Source organism: Mangifera indica, chromosome 16 (assembly GCF_011075055.1).
Source record: "Mangifera indica cultivar Alphonso chromosome 16, CATAS_Mindica_2.1, whole genome shotgun sequence".
Lineage (NCBI taxonomy): Eukaryota > Viridiplantae > Streptophyta > Magnoliopsida > Sapindales > Anacardiaceae > Mangifera > Mangifera indica.
The window spans coordinates 2753310-2774863 of record NC_058152.1 but is presented as its reverse complement, the minus strand read 5'-3'; the positions used below and the strand labels follow the sequence as shown (position 1 = coordinate 2774863).

At 33.5% G+C, this 21554-nt stretch overlaps 2 protein-coding genes across 2 annotated transcripts; one reads left to right on the top strand and one right to left on the bottom strand.

Moving 5' to 3' along the window:
- Positions 1-95: 95 nt before the first annotated feature.
- On the bottom strand, positions 96-11934 carry LOC123198488 (DNA polymerase alpha catalytic subunit). The gene is made up of 30 exons (XM_044613171.1): positions 10704-11934; positions 9667-9837; positions 9454-9537; positions 9257-9331; positions 8994-9058; positions 8780-8870; positions 8480-8668; positions 7760-7923; positions 7519-7633; positions 6913-7092; positions 6713-6826; positions 5799-5918; positions 5393-5716; positions 5211-5303; positions 4598-4716; positions 4412-4484; positions 4238-4294; positions 4030-4122; positions 3529-3651; positions 3037-3134; positions 2889-2934; positions 2517-2630; positions 2318-2401; positions 1997-2200; positions 1822-1898; positions 1289-1499; positions 1017-1070; positions 631-750; positions 444-518; positions 96-343 (listed from the first exon to the last, which is right to left on the bottom strand). Exons 1-30 carry the CDS (start codon positions 11808-11810, stop codon positions 191-193), a joined length of 4593 nt encoding a protein of 1530 aa, XP_044469106.1. The 5' UTR covers positions 11811-11934; the 3' UTR covers positions 96-190.
- Positions 11935-15380: 3446 nt separating this feature from the next.
- On the top strand, positions 15381-18222 carry LOC123199103 (probable serine/threonine-protein kinase At1g01540). The gene is made up of 7 exons (XM_044613947.1): positions 15381-16153; positions 16298-16402; positions 16579-16701; positions 16817-16987; positions 17061-17190; positions 17304-17513; positions 17806-18222. The coding sequence occupies exons 1-7, from the start codon at positions 15567-15569 to the stop codon at positions 17971-17973; spliced, it is 1494 nt and encodes a 497-aa protein (XP_044469882.1). The 5' UTR covers positions 15381-15566; the 3' UTR covers positions 17974-18222.
- Positions 18223-21554: the final 3332 nt, after the last annotated feature.

Sequence of the window (21554 nt, the reverse complement as noted above, 5' to 3'; positions counted from 1 at the left end):
TCTCTCTATATCGAATCAAATAAAATTTTGTCCAAGCGAAGTTGAATAATTATTACTGGCAGTGGGAAACCCACATGATTTCCAAGAAACAAACATGAAGCAGAACAAAATTTTCCTCTCTATTACGAATTAAATACAAATCTGCATACAATTTGTACAACCTAAATTGATTATATTTTAGGCTTAAATTTTATACCAATACAATAAGGTCATTGAGCTGTACCCATCCGTAGGCACACCTGTCTCGAATCCTTTGAACGGTTGATGCAGCCAAGGCTACCACTGGTCGAATCTTGTTCAGCTCTTTCTCTAGTGGTATTTTAGCGCTAGCCTCCATTTGTACCTGCCATGATACACATAAAAACCATCAGTACACAGTTTTGCAAAATTGGAGATTACGCCAAATTAATCATTTCGACACCAAAATGGTAAAATGAAGTAACCTTTTCTATACAGCGTACAGTATCCAACAGATGGCAGAAATAAGAAAGCTGCCTGTACAGATCTGCTTCGGTATACTGGTGAAAGCGCATTTAACACCCAAAAAAATTCTTAGTAAATAAATAAACCTACACAACTATGTTCCAGAAAAACAATATATAGTAGTGTGCATGAAGTGATGGTGAAAACCTTTCTTAATAGATGCCCGTTACAGCGCGGATAGTTTGGACAAACTGTTCCTCGTTCGGAATCACCAACCAGGCGCAGGTTCAGACTACGTGTGGTGAACTTGCAAGTTTCATCGTCGCACTGACAAAATTATATCCATGAAATTGAATCAATTATCACTTAACACTACACTCAATTTGCTAAATGGTATCTTAAATACGAAATCACTGAACAATAAAGTTTCAATATAGTTATATACACAAATAATGATATGTTACTATATGATTGAGTGATTATGAATTAATGATAAAACAACATCTAATCATATAGTGACATATCATTGTTCGTATATAGCTCTTTGTTTGTGCATTTAATGCCACTCTTAAAGTTTGTGGCATGTAAATTACCGTCGTTAAGCCCTTATAATACAGTGAGACAAATCCCTCCGCCTGCCTTTTGACCTGACAGAGACATTACAAAACACACATAAGAAAAGTAATTGTCTTAAATCCTGCGATTAAAGCTTGGATCCCCAATCAGTTTCATGTAGGAGGTACATCATGACACAAAGGCACAGAAGGTAAAGCTATAAGATTACCAAAATGCCTAAGCTCTAAAATAATACAATCTTTTAGGCTGAACGATTTTTGTCAAATAGAAGGTAAAGTGAAATGAATACCTGGTTAGCTAACATTCCAGGGGATATTCTACCCACATCACCATCCTCTGGACATTTAGGGCAGCGCAATGTACACCAAAAGTTGCGCCCTGTTTCTGCTTTTGTTGGCTTCTTGCAGATTGATGTATAAACAGAACTTAAGACAGCTGGGCAGTCAAAATTACTAGAGCAACTGGGACAGGATAAGATCAATGGCTCACAACCCCGGTATCTGCATTTCAATTACAACATTATGTAAATGATTCGCTCTTATTTTAATGTGAAGACTGGGAGTAATCCAGTACACCAATTTTGATCATGTGATAACATTCATACATTAACGGGAAAAAACTATACTGTAGAATTCTAGGTTAATTTGAAGAATATTACACGAATTTCATAAACAATTACACAACTGTTGACAGCATATTTGAAGTTGTGTTACTTTCCAGAAAATGAATTTGGCAAAATAAAGTTAGAACTTTGATGTGAAAGAAATTTGTAAAAAGTAATGCACAATCACAGCAGATTAACAAAAGAGAGACAATAATTACCTCTCCTCATCATCAACAGCGAACAAGAGTGCGCTAGAAGGATCATTGCGAATTGCTTCACTTGATTTACTTCGGAACTAAAAGAAACCATAATTTAATATAAAAAGTAAGCAGTCAATGAAATAGGAAAAGTTTAGTAAACTCAAAGTTAGTCTGAGCCTAGGGATGGTTCTACCTTGGATGAGTCAAGCCCCAAACAATCAGCTAGGCGCTCGGGGCTTGTACCTTCAATTGAAGAACAAAGACGTGATACTACAGGATGAATCTGCTGAGACAAGTAGTAATCAATGTCAATCATCCATTTGCCATCATCTCTTTTCAGTTCATCAGGATGTCTAGCACGGTGAGCAATTCCAACTGAACCACCTGAACTTGTCCCCTGTCCAGGAAAGTACAAAAAAAAACATGAATGTTACATCTTAAATGTAAAGGCACTTCACACCCAAGCTCCAGAGACCAATGAATTTGATAAAAGAAGATAAAAATAATCTTAAACCTGTTCACAACAAATTATATAGGGTACTGTATCACCAGCAGAGCAACCAGTTGAGTAACCACTTTGCTTCAATCTCAATGCCACCTAGAAGATGATCAAAAGTAAATTCCATGTATTGGGTTCACTAAATAGTGAAACCACCTATATAGGCTAAATAGAGATTTAAGTAACGATATCTCTGATTGTTCATAAAGCTCACTTGAACATGTGGTTGATTTTTGGCATCTGGATAGGCTTCAGGTTGTTTAGTCAGTGTCTTTGTGATGACATATTTCTCAAGTGCTACTTGTCCACTTCTCATATCCTCTTGTACCTGTTAGATATGCACAGTTGTTGACAATTTGTTAAACTCCTCTGTGACAATGTCCAGGCTTAAGGCATGAAGACATTAGTCAACATGACTGGACACAACTACAAGTGAAATAATTGATGAATTTTCTTTTATCAAAGAAATTGAGTCCATGACAGACTTATTAAACCATAAACGTTTGATAACTTACTGCAAAGGCAACATTGTTTCTTTCTTATAAAAAGAAAAAAAAAGCATCAATATGAGAAATCATGACATCACCTTCATCAGAGAATTATGTATTGACTCAACAACATCCTCACATGACCTGTGAGCGCAACAGTCAAGAAAAAAACGGATTAGCAATTCAATTACTTAGATTAGCAGCTTAGCAAGGGGATGGAAGAAAGGTAAACAAAAAATAGCATACCTCTCTGACAATATTTGACTTAAGCAGTAATCTCCCACATCCTTTGATAGTAAACTCCAGTCACGACGAACCATATCAAGACCTTTACGTTCAATAACCTGTAAAGACAAGTTATCACAATGACTGCTGAAAATCACAATGATCTATGAACATGGATATTAGAGCTCTTAAAATCCAGACATGAGGATGCAACTAAAATATATATATTTGTGCAATTATGATATTAAAAAAGACATTAAACTATGATTGTGTGTTTGTTTGCGTATATAATGAACATAGACACAAATAATCATCAAATTTTCAAGTTCAAAGTTGCATGACAATGTTTGTATGCCATCTTTAAAATGTTACATAAATTTCAGCAAATAAAGGAGCATTCTCATTATCTGCATATCTCAGACGTGAACAGAAGTGTCATGTCCTCTAGGTCCAAGAAACCGATTTCCAGTAATAAAAAGTACAACAAATCATAGAAAAATAATTTATGTGTACCTCATACGTTGTCCCATCCTTGAATTGCACTTTGACAGCTGCATATTTCTTCTTCTTAAGCAGAAGCATTCTCTTGTACAAGCCATCAAGATCAATTTCTAGACACTTATACTTCTTGTTGACCTAAAGAGATAGAAACAAAGTTACATGTCATATAAGGCAGAAAACGGGATATATATAAAGAAAGTTAAGCATTTAGTTTAACCAAGTAAATGCCTGCAAGTTCAGTATTTGAAAATTTGTCAGCATTTAGTTTAAACTGTTCTTTATTCTTCTATTTAGCTCAATATTTAACTAAGGACAAATGACCCAAGAATACTGAATTTTGGAGCAGTCATCCCACAATCATGATTGAAATACATGATAGGAAATAGCATAATTCTAAAAAAAAAAATTAATCCCTTTAAGAATATATTGGGTAAGACAAGAATTATTTTTTTGCCAACAAAGACATATGGGCAATGCTCCCACTGTATACAAGTTACATGGCCATAACTTTACCTCTTGAATGACTTTCCCTGCAATAGATTTTGCTTTTGCAACATCATCTAGTCCACTATAAATCATAATTGAATCTGTATCACCATAGATTACCTGCCAGATACATAATAAATACATCCTTCAACAGTTATATCTGTTTACAAATCAGCCAATTAATGGAGAATATGACTATGCAATAACTTATAAATCAGAATGTACAAGAAAAGACCTCTAAGTTTATATTATTCTGAACAAGATCAACAGTGCTCCGAAGAATCTCCCTTCCCTGCACAATCATGTGACTTGCTTAGTGATAAGAAACATTTCGTATTAAAAGCCAGTGTCTTTGTACATAGGAGCAAGGCAACTCCAATTTCAGCGTAGTAACATGTATTTCTCTTACTTGTTGTGTTATAAGCTCTGCGAGAGGCTTTGCATAAAATCTTGAGTTGGAAAACCCAAGACATCCATACATACTGCATAGTGAACATAAAGCAATGCATAGTGAGGACAATATAAGTTGTATGGAAAAATGATCTGGTGGTTAAAGTAAAACTAATAAAACACAGAAAGAACTATTAACACAAACCTATTTGCAGTGAGCTTTAATGCTTGCTGCTGAATATCAAGCTGCTGGACCTTCAGACCAGATGCATTCTTCATCCATGACTTAACCATCTTTCTCCTCTGAACCAAAGTTTTAAGCAACTACAAAAGGGAATGAGCAGAAAGGAAAAGGATGAACTAGCTATCCATGTGGAAGTCAAAAAGAGAAAACCTGTAACCAACCTAGGTATTAAATTACAAATGACTATCAATCAGCCTTGGTTATAATTATGAAAGAGAACCACATTCAAGAAGCACCAACAAAAGGAAGAGAAACACAAAAAAAAAAAAAAAAAGCATTAAACAATAACTGCTTCCCAATTACATTGAAAGAAAGAAAAGCAGATCATCATTCTTCTTGGTAACTCATACAAGCTGAGTTTAAAACATGAATGAGCTTGCAAAGTTGCAAAAAAAACAGTAATGAAATAAATTAAAAACATTCTTCTCAATAAGCTATTCTTGCTGGTTCCAAAATTGTGTCTTAAAGTCAAAAGTACAACCAAAAAAGAAAATCAATTTGTAATTTTAAAAGGCTTCTGAAACCGTAATACTATAAAAAAACTCTACCAGTTCTAATTCAACCAAAAAAATACCTCTGGTAGGACTCCAGTTGTTCTACTAGATGGTAAATGAGGTACAAATCCTTCTGGAGATCGTTCCACTGTGGTGAAGCAAATATTATATTCCTGAAAGATTCATAAGGTAATACCGCTCATATTCACACAACTCAACACAGCAGAAATTGACAACAATAGAGAAAGAAAGGCCATCTCACCTGAATAATAGAAGGGTAAAGACTATTGAAGTCCAGAAGCAAGATATATTTGTCATATAAACCCTTTTTTGGCTCCAAAACCAATCCACCAGCATAAGCAGGACCTTTTTTGCCTTTTCCATGTTCATTATGTAGACCAGCATTGTCAAAATTTGCATCATCAATATTTTCCTCTTCAGCAATTCTGTCCTCCACACCATGACTTACTCTACGCTTCATTATTTTTGTTTCCTTCATCTGTGAGGAAATTTTGTCTGGGACAATGAACTTCTTTGCATGGAATGAATGCAATAGAAGATACTCTACTCTCTGTGCTCTAGCACCCTGAAAAAAACATGTCATATGTCATGTTGATTGACAGTTTGTAGAAGATAACAAACAAAAAGAAAGAACAGCAAGAACTCACTTGAAGGGTTTTTCCCCAAAGATTGCCACTAATATTAGTTAGTTGACGTGTGAGGGGAAGAACACTCAGATGAAACATGAGCTCCATAGATAACCATGCATCTGTTTCACCACATTCAATCTGGAAGCATTACAAATACCATTAGACATAAAATATTATCCCAGCACACTAAGGAGTAAACTCTCCTGTTATATATAGCAAAATTGACCCATTGAACCATTATCTATGTCAAAAAAAAAAAAAAAAAACCTACGTCATTTACTAAAGCTCAAAAGACAAATGCTCAAGCCACTAAACATTCTTTTTATGTTAAATATTGCATAGAATAGATAATAATTTCAATGATCATATTCAAGTACAGTGGATCAAGATAACATCATTTTCAAACAATATGAACTATCATAATGATCATCACAACCACAAATTTAAATGCAGGAACTAGTAAAGTTTTAAAACCCGCAAAAATAAGTTAGTCAATGAATTCAACAAACATAAATAATTCAGTCATTGAGACCATCATGTGCAACGGATGTTCCTTTCTACTTTTTACCTGGAGAAATAAGCTATTCAATGAGCACATACTATCAAGACGTGCATTGTATGAAATTGAACATGAAACAGTAACTAGCCATTTAAATCTCCATTTTCCAAATTGCCCTCATTTTAGTACTTAAAATGCTTAATGCTTGGCTATTGAAAATGTTAACTGACATTAGTAACATGAATAGGAGGGAAAAATGCTTGGGTTTATGATAATGGACAAACATAACAGGATGAAACAAATATAATTTTTGTGTTGCATTTTATGCCTGTTATTTATATATTTCTTTAATATCCAAACCAATAAAAGGGGACTTCATCATGATATCAAACATGATGAGCAAAACTAGACAACATAAGCATCAAAAACTTACAAGCTCCCCAAGGGATTCCATCGTTTGGAACATTCTAGGGATATCATGTGGAGCAATCTCTTTGCGGTCCTTGTTCAACTGAGTCTTTGCAAGTTGTGTCAGAGAATAACTGACCTGGAGAAGAAGATTAGAAAATATAAGCATTGAATTATACCTCCATTATGTGCCTTCACGTGTAATAAATTAGCTAAATGTTATACCTCTTTTAATAAGTCACGGGAACACAAATAAGTGTCACATAAGAGCCTACCAGCAATGCAAGACATGACACCAGGACTAGCCCCAGACCCAAAAGTGGATCTTCCTTTCATAAGCTTTGGCATTTCAGATCGCTTAAGACGGCCAATCTTGGACCACATGCCGCTGGGCACTCTGCAAGCCTGCATAACAAAGATGCATGCCAGGGCATTATAGAGATGACAAGGAATTCAGTGAATTCAATGGGGATGGCAGCAGAATATAGCAAAATTTAAAGAATACAAGTTGAGGGAGACATTAAATTAAAGAATCACAAGTTTCCATTCTTGTTTCTGCTTCCATAAATTCTGAAAGCAACATTTAATTTTTTGAAAATACAATCTACAAAAGAGCAAAGAATATGTATGCATTTGTGCTTTGAAACTAGCCCACATGTCAAGAAATGGTTCGATCCGCCAGACTCATGTACAGAAGTGATAAACTGCATTGGATCAGCATAGAAATGACTAGCTGCCAACAGTTTTAACCATATTCTTTTTTCCAGAAGCAAAAATTAATGTAGATTGAAACTTCTTTTCTGATAGCAAGCACTGAAAAGAAATTCTCACCTGTGCTCTGTGGAGGAGAACATCCAGGTCAAACCCAGATATATTGTGCCCAACAAGAACATCACTATCCAACTTGTATAATTCAATCATGAGACGATTTAACAAAGCTCTCTCGCTGCAACACAACGTCCAAAAATTTTTCAATCATATAGGAACTTAAATTCCAAATTCATGCAGTGCAGACAACATGTCAGAAGAAAAAGAAACTTTGATGTAAAACCAAAATATAATTAGAATTTACCTGCTTTCACAGGATAAAACATTTGAACCTGCCTTTGAATTTCTATCTGCTGCCTCCTTGTTGAATCCCATAGGAAATATACCTCCATCAAGCTTGCGTACAACTGTAAAATGGCTTAGCATACCTGGTTTCTTCCATTCTGAGGCCAACATAGGAGTGTCAATCTGAAAAGTGAAATAACACAAGTAGTAGCCTATTTAGTACAGAGAACAATTGTATGATGCAGATTCCTTCAGCTAGAACAACACCAATTGGAGTCTGTACTAAAATATAACAATCTCAATTCCAGTTCAAAAAACATGTAAGTGTTAAGAAATCAAGTTAAAAAGTTAAACCAGGACTATGGTAACTTCAGCAGTGGATTTGTTTTCCAAAATTGTCATTAAAAGTCATTCTACTAACTGTACAGGTATCTTCTCATGATTCCATCCATAATCAATTATCAACAGTTGAAAAATTGTATTCAAACATGAATGTTGTTAACATCCGAAAATAACACAACTCTTTGTAGCCTTAAAATGTCACCATATCCCGCACAACACTATGACTTGTATAATATGCATATTTGTTCATAACAAATGGAATACCATATCCACAAGATTAAGCATCACAAGCGCCAAAATGGTATTGACTAATTTTCAAGTCAACTCAGACTCAGATATCAACAAATATCAATAATAACATCACCCAAGTCAACATAAATATGTGTCTTAAACGAACCTTAGCCTTCTGACTCGAGATGACAGATGCGGACACAATTTCATTAACATCCTGCTTTTCACTGACAATAGTTTTCAAATTTATTGCTGTCACAATCACAGGAGGAATCTCTACCACATTTTTTGAGGAAGATGAAACCCGTATATCTTTAGGAGAGTCAACAGTAATCTCAAATTTGCACCAGCTCACCTGTGCAAGAGAATGCCAACAAATTTCAGATTAAAATTTCAAGAAAATGCATAAAAGATTTTATAGGCATGACTTTAAGAGACAAAAGATCCACAGAATCAGAAATCTCACCCTTTGAGGAGCAGGACAGGTGGAAAATTTTGAAACTGATAACCAAGAAGGTCCCTTTACCTTCCTTTTAACAAGAAAAAGTTCCAAGGCACTGCACATGATTACACAGGTAAGTACCCTTTCTTCCAAGCATTAAACTGTCTTAAAACCAGTTATTGATGTAGTGTATTTTACATATGTTAATAAGTCACTATGATGTTCCAAGTATTCTTACCTTGTTTGAGTACCAAGCAGAGCACAGAAAGTTTCTCCTTTTAGATCTGAAGGAAGTGGTGGATTCTACAATGACAAAACATAAAGTGATTATTAAGAATTGATAACTCAAATATGTTGGGTTATTAATGAAAGCAGTAATACATCAGTCCTGGATTCACAGAGACCTTAAAAAAAGCAACTTCTGAAAAATTGATAACAGAATGATATAACATATAAGAATTACAGTCGGTATTGATATGATTCACAGGTTCAGTGATATACCTTAAATGGGTAATTTAGCTTGAGCACATAATTCTCACCAACAGGTATGTCAGATCGCTCAAATGCATATCTCCTCTGTACACACAAGAACAATCAACAAAGATATTAAAAGAACATGAGAGAAATGAGAAGGTAAGAAAAATATTAAGTTAATCAATGCACATTCCATGGACATCATAAAGGTTCAGTCTACAAACCTTAACAGGTGACATGCTAAAACTTGAAACATTGAGACTTAGCAACCGTTTTGCTATTTCACTTTTTAATCCTGAAGCCGCATCCTAACAGAGGAAAAAGAAAAATTAAAGAAAACAACTAATAACAGTGAAAAATGGAAATAGGGAAAAGAGAAGATAAAGAGGAAAAATGTATTTGTGCACATCCTTGCATAAATACAGAAACAAACCTACCTGAAGCTTTTTCCAGAAAACTGCTGGAGCAATACGAGACTCTTCAGCTTCTTTCTCAAGCTTCATAATCTCATCAGTTTGAAATAGAGAACCATTTGGGATTGCATACACACACCTCTGCATGTTCTTAACAACCACACAGCAACTATGATATGTGTTTCCTGCTTTGACCTTAAGAACAAAGATGTATGCCAATCACAAGAGTCATTATTTGCTTATGAATTTGCACCAATAACAACAAAAACAATTACTCAGGTATATGAATTTACACCAATAACACAGCAACTATTATATGTGCTTCCTGCTTTGACCTTAAGAACAAAGACGTATGCCAATCAAAAGAGTCATTATTTGCTTATGAATTTACACCAATAACAACCACAACAATTACTCAGATATAAGGCATGCCAAGACACATAGAAGTGTACACTCAGCAATTAGGATATAATTTATCAAATAAAAGAATGGAAATCGAATATTAGAATCAATGTCATGTACAAACTCCTAAAACAGCTATATTTTTTACATTACCTATGGTACTTTGCTAAAGTGTGGGCTGGTTGGAGAATTGACAATTATTTAGAGCACTACAAAGGGTAATGATCAGGCCAACAAAATAGATTAATGTAATCGCAGTAATTTGGACCAAAACAGAAGGAAATGGCTTGAGATCTAAAGGAAGATGTATGACGCCCTGTACAGAGAGGGGCAGGAATAGAGAATTCATGTAATCAACCGAAAGCCTTCAAATTAAACCTAACTGACTTGAGTTCTCAAATTTGATTGTCCTGTTTATCTATGCTCAGGTAATTGATATGGTCAAGGACAGTCTGGTTTGCTGATAATAAACTGTGATGCGAATAAGCAAATGAAAATACATTTAGACACTATCTTGCCTCATGCCACCCATTCGACTAGTTACTACCAAAAGTATGCAAAGTAACAGTAAGCATAACATTTGAAAATAAATAAATAAATCAGAGATGTTCTATAAATCATGCAATTGATAACAAAAAGTAGCAAATTTGGCATATTACCTTCCCAAAGAGATAGATTGTTCCCATATTGGCACCAGAAAACTGCTCATGGGCATCAAGAATGTAAAACGGCAATGATCCATCTGCATCCACCTCAAATTCTGACTGCTCTTCACTGTTTGAGCCGTTTTTCATATCTTGAGCTTCCTCATTACCACTAATAACAGCCTTCCATCCAGCACTGGCACTCAATGATGGATCCTTCTCCTCATTACTAATCTTTGCGTTCAGTTTACGACTCTCCTCCTTCACTTCCACTTTCAGTTCAGTCACATCCTTCTTAATCAGTTCCGTACTCACATCAGACACTGCTCTCGAATCTTTCAATTCATCCATTAAACCCTTTTCTTCATTCACATCACAAACTACCGCATTACCATTTTGATTCACTACTGATTTCATCATCAAATCACAATTTTCTTTCGGTACTGAATTCAACAAATTAGTGACAAATTGATGCTCATTTTTGACAGAATTAACCGAAAGAAAACTCTTATTATTACTTAAAACTGAAACTGGCTGCGCCCTTCTACGCCTCTGTCGATCCGCGTCATCTGGGGCGAACTCCGCTAAAACTTCGTCAACCACACTCTCACTTTCCTTTACTTTATCATCCTTGGCTTTTCTAAACATCGCCGTTGACGTTAACATAGCTGATAATCTCTGCCTCCCCATCATTGCCGCTGCGGCCGTTAGCGAAGGGTTCGACTTCTTTACATGTTGACCATTTTCTTTCTTTTCTTTTTTCTCAACCTTCTTCCTCTTAAACGATTTGTGGCCGTCCAATGATTCGTCATCCGACGAAGAAGGGAGTCCAGCGGTGGACCAGTCTTCTTCTTGGCCTTCGTCGCCGTAGCCAAGGCCGTCATCGTCAACAATAAAACCTCGCGCCTCCTCTCTGCGACGCGCCACCAGCGCATCATACTCGTCGTCTTCCACAGTGTCGTATATCGGGTTTTCTAGTTTGATGTCGTATCCTCCAGATTCCCCAGATCTGCGTCCGCCACGCCGGAGCGCCTTGAGCCGTTCCAAGGCCTCAGCTCGGGCCGTGGCTTCCGCTCCTCGGCCCCTACGCCGGCCCGCCACTGTCCGTTGCTCGTCAGCCATCTGGATCTCTTTCTGGATAAGATTGTTTCCACTCCTTTTCACTGATTTTCTCCCTCTAGGGTTTTGATCAGAGAGATAGGGCAAAACAGCATTGATGTTATAAATGGCGGGAAATTTTGTGCATTTTGGCGCTAATGTTGATTCAAGTATGAACCGGTGAAAAGTATGGTATTAATTTCCCCAGCGTTAGATTCAACACGTGTATGAATCGGTTCTCATGAACTTTTATTCTTTTATTATAATTCAAAAAGTTTTTTTTAAAATTTAAATACGAATTTTAAATTTTTAATATTTGAAAATATGTTTAAAATTAGGGGTGTGTAGTTTGTTATGGGTTGAGAGTTTTTTGAATTCAACTAAAAAACGGCCTAAAAATTTTCAAACCGAATTATTTTAAGTTTCGAATAAAATAAAATCAAATTATAAAAATATGATTATTTTAATTTAAACATATTAAAATCATTTACTTTATAATATATATAAAGTAATACATCATATGTGTATTTAAAGTATATATAAAATATATATATATAGTATTACTCAATTATTTATTAGAGAGAAAATATGTTTCCAAATTAATGGAGTATTAAAACTTCTAAAGAGAAAGCCTATGTTTTAAGTCTTTGTTATACTTACAAAACCTTAATTTATTTAATATAATAGTTATAAATTTGATCACTATATTCTGAATAGGGGTGAATTCCGATCGATCGAGTCTGAGCACCTCTTGGCTCAAGTTCAGCTTAGATAGAAAATAGTTTAACTCGAATTTGGCTCGAGTTTGTCTAGTAAAATTAAGTTTGATTCAGATAAAAAATGACTCAGTTCGATTTGGTTAGAGTTTGACTGGATTTTATAACTCGAATCAATGGTTCAAATTCGTAGCTTAGTTTGACTGGAAAATGGTTAAATTGACCATTCGAATGTGTGGGTTGGATTTATGATTCATTAAAAAAACGATCTCATTTTATCAAAATAATATTTAAAATTTTCAATTCGAGCCAAATAAAGCCACAAATTTGAATTACTAATTCGAAATTAACCAAGCCGAACACCTATTGCTTGAGTTTGACTGGAATTAAAAGATAAGTCAAATCTTCTAAATCAAATTTGATTCGAATTTTAATCAAATAAATTTAAATTGAATTAAGTTGAACTAAATTAATTTTCAAAACTAAGTTGACTTAGTTCATATCTAGAGACTTAAATCTGAATTTATTTGTTTAACCAATGCCCAAAAAAAAAAAAAAAAAAAGGAGTTTCCAAGTTTCGTAAATGCGTGACTAGTACAAAAGTGAGGACCCAACCGACACAAGTGTTCTCTTTATTTCTTCTTTTTCTTTTACGATTGTCACAGAATATACAGCTGTCCCGAACGATTGAATATATTTCTATATTTTGTTCCATGATTTGATTTGTTCTAAATTTATTTATAGGTACAGTTACAATTCGTAAAGTGAATACAAGATAATGTTTAAACAGTTGGGAAAAAATATAGGCCAAAATACTATTTTCACTCAAGGTTTACTGAGATGATATTTCAAACATTTAAGTTTCAAAAATTTAAATTTTTACCCATCATTTATTTTCATCAGTGAATTATATTTAGTGAAATGGCATTAAAGTTCTTTTACGTAAATTTTTCTATTTTCTTTTTTTCACTTTTTTTCCTAATTCTTTTTTATTTTTTCCCCTTATTTAGCCTATTTTACCATTTCAAAACTTTTGGAGACAAACTATAATTTTTAAAAATATAAAGAGTATTAATGAAAATTTGTGAGAATTTTCAAATTTTAAATAATTTCATGAATATTTTTGAAATTTTTAAAATTTTAATATGTTTCTTATTAATTTTAAAAACAACAATTACACTTTCAAATAACTAATTAAAATATAACATTATAAAATTATTAGTGTTTTGATAATTTTTATGAGTTTAAAATGATAAAATTTTAAACTAGTAAATATATATTGATAATTTAATATTTATATTAACTATTAATAGTAGTTTTATAATTTTATTATAAAAATAAAACAATTATTTCTAGAAAATTTTAATATATTCACAGAAAAAAAAATAAATGATAGGTGAAAATTTAGTTCTTTTAAATTTAAAATAGTAAGAATTTGTTATCTTACCAAACCTTGGGTGGAAAATAGTGATTTGGCCAAAAATACAAAATCAACTTTAGTGCCTTGGTACGATATTGGACGTATTTAATCATTCCATAAATAGAATAATACAAAACAATAAAAACCCTAAAAATTAGTAAAATTTATGACACATTAGAATTTTTAAGGAAAATATTTAAGTTTAAACTTTTATCACATTGATAAAACTTTGATTAATCTAGTATAATAATTATCGTATATCAAATTTATCTATTCAATTAATATAAACGAGGCTTCGGATTAACCAAAAAAAGATAAAATAATAATATGATGAAATAACTCCAAAATCTACCAACTTATGCTCTACAATAGTATGGTGGATATTGGCACATTAATGATGGGATGTGTAACAACAAAACCACTTGAACAAAGAGTCCAAAATCTAACCACCCCCACTGCTATTTTTAATACTTGCTTGACAGCAACTTCCTTGCTAGCTAGCCAAATAATTTCAATGTTCAACCATTGCTTATAAATGTCATATTGTGGGATCAAATTTATTGCTCAAAACATGACTTGTATTTTTGACACCAGCGTAACATGGCCTATAGGTCTCTCTCTTGTTAATTTTTTTTTTAGGCCAAATGACCATTTTCCATCCAAAGTTTGATGAAATGATGAGTTTTACTATTTAGGTTTGGAAAAATTAATTTCAATTAAAAATCAAAAAATTTCTAGTATAAATATAGATTAATATATTCGTATATTTAAGATAACTTGAATATTTAAAAAAATTTAAGGATGCTAATGAAATTTGTAGGAGGTTTGTAACATTCAAAAAAAAAATTTTGGGTTTTTTAAATATTAAATTTCAAAAATTATAATTACACTGTCAAAAAAATGAATAGAATGGAACAACTTAAGAATATAAATTTGTTATTTTATCAAACCTTGGGTGTGACATGTGATTTAGCCTATTTTTAATTGTATCTCTCATAGTTTCAAAAATTAGATCAGATCGATTAAACTGTCAATTATTAACCAAATTGATTATATTATATATAAAACCAGTTTTGATTCGATCGATATAAAAATTTAATTATTTTTATAAATTTATTATAAAAATTTAAATCAAAACCTTATTTATTATAAATGAATGTATATATAAAAATCAAAATAAGTTTTTTTTATTATTAAAAAAATTAAATTATATATTTAATTATACATTATATATATAAAATTAATCGATTTAATTATTAATTAATTGATTCAATTACCGGTTATGTCAGAGGACTCTCTTTACTAGGTTGATATCCGATCCGTATATAAAAATATTGGTATATACAATTGCTTACAACTCTCTGTATATGAGACTATAATTTCTTCAAATCTAACCGCCGAAGGTATAAAATTCTCGTACGGATACCCGCGTAGTTTCCTTAAACTTTAATGTACCGATAAAGCATAATAACTCTCACCTCATCGCCTCATGCCAGCTCTCAGTCACTTCCCATTGCTCCCTTTACTCTCTCTATAACATGATAATGTCTCCACATTAATTCATTCTTTCCCGAATGAGCATAAATCGTCAACTTTTTGGTTAAGTTTGATCACAAAGAAGGAAGAAATAAAGGTTTGGGTTTGATGAGTGACCAACTATCAAGGCCAAGTTCAATCTTCGGTCTCCGTTTATGGGTTGTTGTCGGTGTCTGTGTAGGAGCAGCATTTGTGCTGCTTCTCTTCCTCATCTCTCTTTGGCTTACTTCAAAACGCTCCAAAATCAAACACGATAAATCTTTTTCAAAGGGCCCTGCTAATAATGCAATACCCGTCATCTCTAAAGACATTCCAGAAGTAAGAGTTCAGTCTCATCCTCATCCAGAGCCCGATCCCATTGCCGGCATAGAAAGGCAGGCCTTGCTTCTCCCTCGAGAAGAAGAGAGCCCTACTGGGTATCATAAGATTCACGTTGAGATCGGCAAAGATCATAGAATATGTTATCCTGGGAATGGGAGCAGCGAGGCCCGTTCAGGCGGTGACCAAGTATCTGCGGTAGGGCCTGAGGTTTCACACTTGGGATGGGGTCACTGGTATACTTTGAGAGAGCTTGAAGTTTCAACAAATTATTTTGCTGATGAAAATGTTATTGGTGAAGGCGGCTATGGGATTGTTTATTATGGTCTTTTGGAAGATAACAGTCAGGTAGCTGTCAAAAACTTGCTTAATAACAGGTATGAGGACTGCTACTTTCACTTATTCATATATTGTTGATTACTTTTGAGTTTAGTTTCTGTCTTTGGAATCTGATTTGATATGGTTGGTTAAATTTGAAGTGCAACTAGTAATTGATTGGTTGTGTGTCTGACAATGAATAGGGGACAGGCTGAGAGGGAGTTTAAAGTTGAAGTGGAAGCAATTGGGCGAGTTCGGCATAAGAATTTAGTGAGATTGCTTGGTTATTGTGCTGAGGGAGCCCATAGGTACTCAGCTTTCACCTAATTTCCCTTGCTGTTTATATTAGAAGTTTAGTCTATGGTTCTGCAGGCAAGAGCTTTGTAAGTGTTGAAATTTAACGATATGGGGTATATTAAGCTTGTTGAAGTGGGACATATATGTATGAATATTACTGATGATTACTTTGTTTCTTCATGATAAGGATGCTTGTATATGAGTATGTAAATAATGGAAACTTGGAACAATGGCTTCATGGGGATGTAGGGCCTTGCAGTCCTCTTACTTGGGAGATTCGGATGAATATTATCCTGGGAACTGCAAAAGGGTATTGTGTAAATTTACAATTTCATTTCAGCCTTTTATCATTCCAATTTCATTTTCCATCTCCTGCCTCTCGTCTAAGTTATAGTCCATGATTTTAAACTCAACTATGTGTGCAGGTTAAGTTATTTACATGAGGGTCTTGAACCCAAAGTTGTACACCGGGATATAAAATCAAGCAATATATTACTTGACAAGCTATGGAATCCCAAGGTTTCAGACTTTGGCCTTGCCAAGCTCCTAGGTTCAGAGAGCAGCTACATCACAACTCGTGTCATGGGAACATTTGGGTATGTTGAATTTTCCTGTCTCTGCCTTTGGTTGTGTCTAAAAAAGAATTTTAACAACTTTCTGCTTTTGCAGCTACGTGGCTCCTGAATATGCAAGTACAGGGATGTTGAATGAACGAAGTGATGTGTATAGTTTTGGGATTCTTATTATGGAAGTGATTTCTGGGAGGAACCCAGTTGATTATAGCCGACCTCCAGAAGAGGTTTGCACTAAATTCTTACCGTCATTTATAAGTGATTCATTTAAACTGTCCATGAAGGTTTCTTCATTCTATTTTTGCTCTGTTGAGTCAACTAATATTCAAGAATTTTGCAGGTTAACTTAATTGAGTGGCTTAAGAAGATGGTTTCTAACAGGAATCCGGAGGGAGTGCTGGACCCTAAGCTACCTGAGAAGCCTAATTCCAGGTTGTTAAAACGGGTTCTTCTTGTAGCTTTACGTTGTGTAGACCCAAATGCACAGAAACGACCAAAAATGGGCCATGTGGTGCATATGCTTGAAGCTCAAGACACCCCCTTGAAAGATGTATGTATCTAATTCTGCTTACATGCTTATTCATTTTAACTTTTACAGTATGAAAAAAGGATATGATTCTCAGCACAAACAGCATTTCTTTTCTATTAAAACCTCATGGGAATATTGAAGTATTTATTATCCAAATGCAGTTCATTTATGATCAAACTCATGAAATTTCCAGCCTTCCCCCTTTCTGTGTAACTCCAGAAAATGATAAAGAGAGCCAATTCACGTTTTTATTGTTAGCTATAGAATTAAAAAATTAACCCTTTGGTGCTGTAACTTGAGCAATTGATCCCAGGATCGTACAAGTGCAAGGGACACAGGAGGACAATTTCGCGACAGTCCAAAATTTGGGTTTATTGAGAAGCAGGGGACAGAGTCAGGTGGTGACAATAGGCAAGAAAGTGAGGTGTATGCCAATAAGGCAAGATGCCAACATCAAGAAGTCCATGAAGAAAACCATTGAAATCTTGCCAACAACCTGTGAATGGATTCAACACTATGTACTGTCCAATTATAAGCTGCCCAACTGCATTATCTACTTTTGCCACTTTTACTCAGGGTGATCTATATTATTTGTGGTTCTGAAATCACACATTGATATGCCTCCACAATCAATCTTTTTTTTTTTTTTTTTAAAGATAAATTTAGACCTGGAGGTCTCTGTAATCCAGATAGTTAAATTGCTAAATAAAAAATTTTCATGTAAGTTAAATTGTGGGTGATTGTTGGATTAGCTCATACTGCAATGATAGTGTTGCTTTGATAGCTAAATATTGAAACTATGAAGAGATCTATGGATGAATCTCTAATTTGAAAGCATTCAACATATTTGATGAAGTAAAACTTCACAGTTGAAGTTTCTTGAATTAATCAGATACATTAGTTTCAGGATTAGCTGGTGGGAGTGGGAGAAGTCTATGATTTAATTGGGTCCCCATTGTAACACATGGTAGATAGAGATGTTCCCTTCTTATGTTGGAAACTTATGGTCCCCCGTATTGATATTTTTAACTGTCAAAGCCCTTTCAAAGGGCAAGACTTTCGCTCATTTCGTTTCTTATGTTGATTTTGACACATACATTTGGATCATTGTAAAATTCGAGATCTCAAAATTGTTAAGAACTTAATTTTAAAATATCAATAAAGAAGATTTAACATTTTTATGTCTAAAATCTCTTATTTTTATGTTTGATATCTCTTATTTTGTAGTCCAAATTATTGTCGGGGGCTATCCAAACCCATTATTAATTGTCTCATCAACCTTTGAAACATTCAACTGACCCACAACAAGTTATCATTGTTTGTAGGGCTGGATTCGAGCCGAGCCGAGCTCGGCTCGCAGCCAGCTCGGGCTCGGCTCGGCTTTTTGAGGGCCGGCTCGAGTTCGGCTCGAGCTCGACTTGAGCCGAATTCGGCTCAGCTCGAGTTCGGCTCGTTTTCAGTTCGACTCGTTTTTTATATCAAAACGACACCGTTTTGTATATATATAAAAATCAAAACGACGTTGTTTTGTATAAAAAAAATTTTAAAAAAATATACCGAGCCAGCTCGGGCTCGGCTCGAGCTCGATCGAGCCGAGCTGAGCCCGGCTCGTTTCGGGCTCGAGCCCGAGCTGGCTCGGCTCGAATCCAGCCCTAATTGTTTGAAAAAGTTGTAGGCAAACCTGCAGCTAAAGGCCCAAGGTTTAATGCCTCTGAACATGGGATGCTGCAGACTTCAAAAATGAGCTGGTGGCTGTACTCTTGGAAATTCCGGGCCTAGAGATTTTACGTATGTGATTAAGATGGAAATACAAGGATTTCATCCAGACAGGCCCCATGCTTACCAGCTGTGATTTCCTCCAAATCGGCACAACTGCACGTGATCTTCAATTTTCATTGGGATTGAGGACCTCAAAGCCTCCATATAAGCGGTCCCATCTGACTATAGGAGGGAGTATTAATGAAATTTTTTATATATATATATATAAAATGAAATCAAAATATAAAACTTATACCGTGAAGACTGAGATATATAACAAAAATATAAAAAGTTCACTGAGTGTTAGTTGATCAATTAAATAGTTAATTAATTAATTTATTTTTAAAATAAAATCAAAATATAAAACTTATACCGTCAAGACTGAGATATATAACAAAAATATAAAAAGTTCACCGAGTGTTAGTTGATCAATTAATTTATTTTTAAAAATAAATTAATCGATCTAAACATTTAATCAAATAATTTATTTTTAAAAATTAGTTTGTTAGTTAATTCATCCAACCAATCTGTCTAGCCAATCAAAATCTCATAATTTTCTCTTTTTTAAGGTGAAATTAAATTAAAAACGACTAAATTTATATAATAAAAAAATGATTTTATATATATATGCATAAAAAATTAAAAAAATTGACTATTTTAATTAATATTTTTTATAAAACCTTTCAGGGTTCTCCTCCTGTTTGTGAATGAATGATCCAAAAGTAAACCAATATTTCAAGAGTGAATAGAGGAACTTAATACACAAGAGTATGACTTTATATTTCTTTTTGCAGCATTTTAAGATTGAATTTTTAATGTAATAGTTGTGATATCCATTACTAGATCCAAAATTTTATTAATTTAGTATATTTAGTTCGACCCCAAAAGAATGGTTTGATTCGGATTAGATTATTCTAATTGAACAATATATAGTTATTCGATCAAGAAATTCTTAGGGGACATCTAGTTTGAACAATATTTTATTACTAAAATTGAAAGATTATATTAAAAATAGATTATTTAAAAAATTACTGGGTATAAATGATTAATATGTTTGATAAAATTTGATAGGTATAAATAATTATTGTGTTTGGCTAGAGATAAAAAAAATATTATTAAATTATTTTACTTAAATGCCCTTACGTATAATTATTTTAAAATATTTTTTATATCATTTGTTATATAAATTGAAAATAAAGTTATTTTTATGTTAAAAAATTAATAAATAAGAATATAATTATAATAAAATCAATATTATAATGGTAATCTTTTAATACTCAAGTGAATATGATAATCAGATTACAATCTATATTATCTACTATATCACTATTGATAATAGAAGATTATGAAGATTATTGTAATATTTTATTACTGATAAATAAAATAAAGTAATAAAAATAATAAAAGATAAATTACTAAAATAATATATATTGTCTAAGAACCAAACGGTCCCTTACCAGTAAATGTGGGTGGATCAATAACTTATGTAGAATTTTGCTTATCTTAAGGACAAACAATTATTATTTTACTCATTTTAATTATATTTTTATTTATTAATTTATATACATCGAGTAGTAGCAATGACTTGGTATAAAATAACAATAATGCTATATGGTGTTGGTGGTCCTGAAAAGCTAGCAATGGTGAAAGAGGAACAAAAGTGGAAGATGAAGGGAGACCTTTGGCATAGACAAAATTTTGTACCACTATTTTTCTTAAAATATTGAGTTCTTTCATCTACAATTTTTTTTTCAAACTTTTGAGTTGATGTGGCAAATAAAATAGCACTTATCACAAAGATATCATGTCAATTGGTGCATTTTATCAGTACCATTGATTGATACATATAACATTATTGGTGGTTAATTTGGTTGTGACTGAATTTGATACATCAACTGTTACAAATTATGTATCTATCTCGTGCTCTACCTTTGCTTGTCAAAAAGTGGGTCACTTAGCTTCTTCCTTGATATGGAAGTTATTCAATGGTCCACCACCTTATATCTTTCTTAGTGTCGCTACATAATGGATTTGCTAGAACTCTTCTAGCTTGAGTCATATACTCATTGTATTATGTCTTTTGTTAATTCCAAGATATCATAGTTTGCTAAAGAATGTCCCATTACTTTAAGCTACACTTTAACGCAACATGGTTGGTGGCGTCTTGTATTTTATTCTTACTCAACATGATATTGCATTTACTATAATGGCCACAAGACTATTTCTCACCTAAGTTTTAGCCCATTCTAAAAACTATACTTATTGCATTTCGAAAATCTAAACATTCACTCATGAGTTAACTTT

Excerpts from the sequence above, each read along its gene's own strand:
- LOC123198488 (XM_044613171.1), bottom strand. The coding sequence starts at position 11,810 with ATGGCTGACGAGCAACGGACAGTGGCGGGCCGGCGTAGGGGCCGAGGA. Across the intron at positions 5,304-5,392 it reads TTTACCCTTCTATTATTCAG|GAATATAATATTTGCTTCAC; the intron begins GTGAGATGGCCT and ends TGAATCTTTCAG. Across the intron at positions 4,485-4,597 it reads TTAAAGCTCACTGCAAATAG|TATGTATGGATGTCTTGGGT; the intron begins GTTTGTGTTAAT and ends TTCACTATGCAG.
- LOC123199103 (XM_044613947.1), top strand. The coding sequence starts at position 15,567 with ATGAGTGACCAACTATCAAGGCCAAGTTCAATCTTCGGTCTCCGTTTA. Across the intron at positions 16,702-16,816 it reads ATCCTGGGAACTGCAAAAGG|GTTAAGTTATTTACATGAGG; the intron begins GTATTGTGTAAA and ends CTATGTGTGCAG. Across the intron at positions 16,988-17,060 it reads CGTGTCATGGGAACATTTGG|CTACGTGGCTCCTGAATATG; the intron begins GTATGTTGAATT and ends CTGCTTTTGCAG.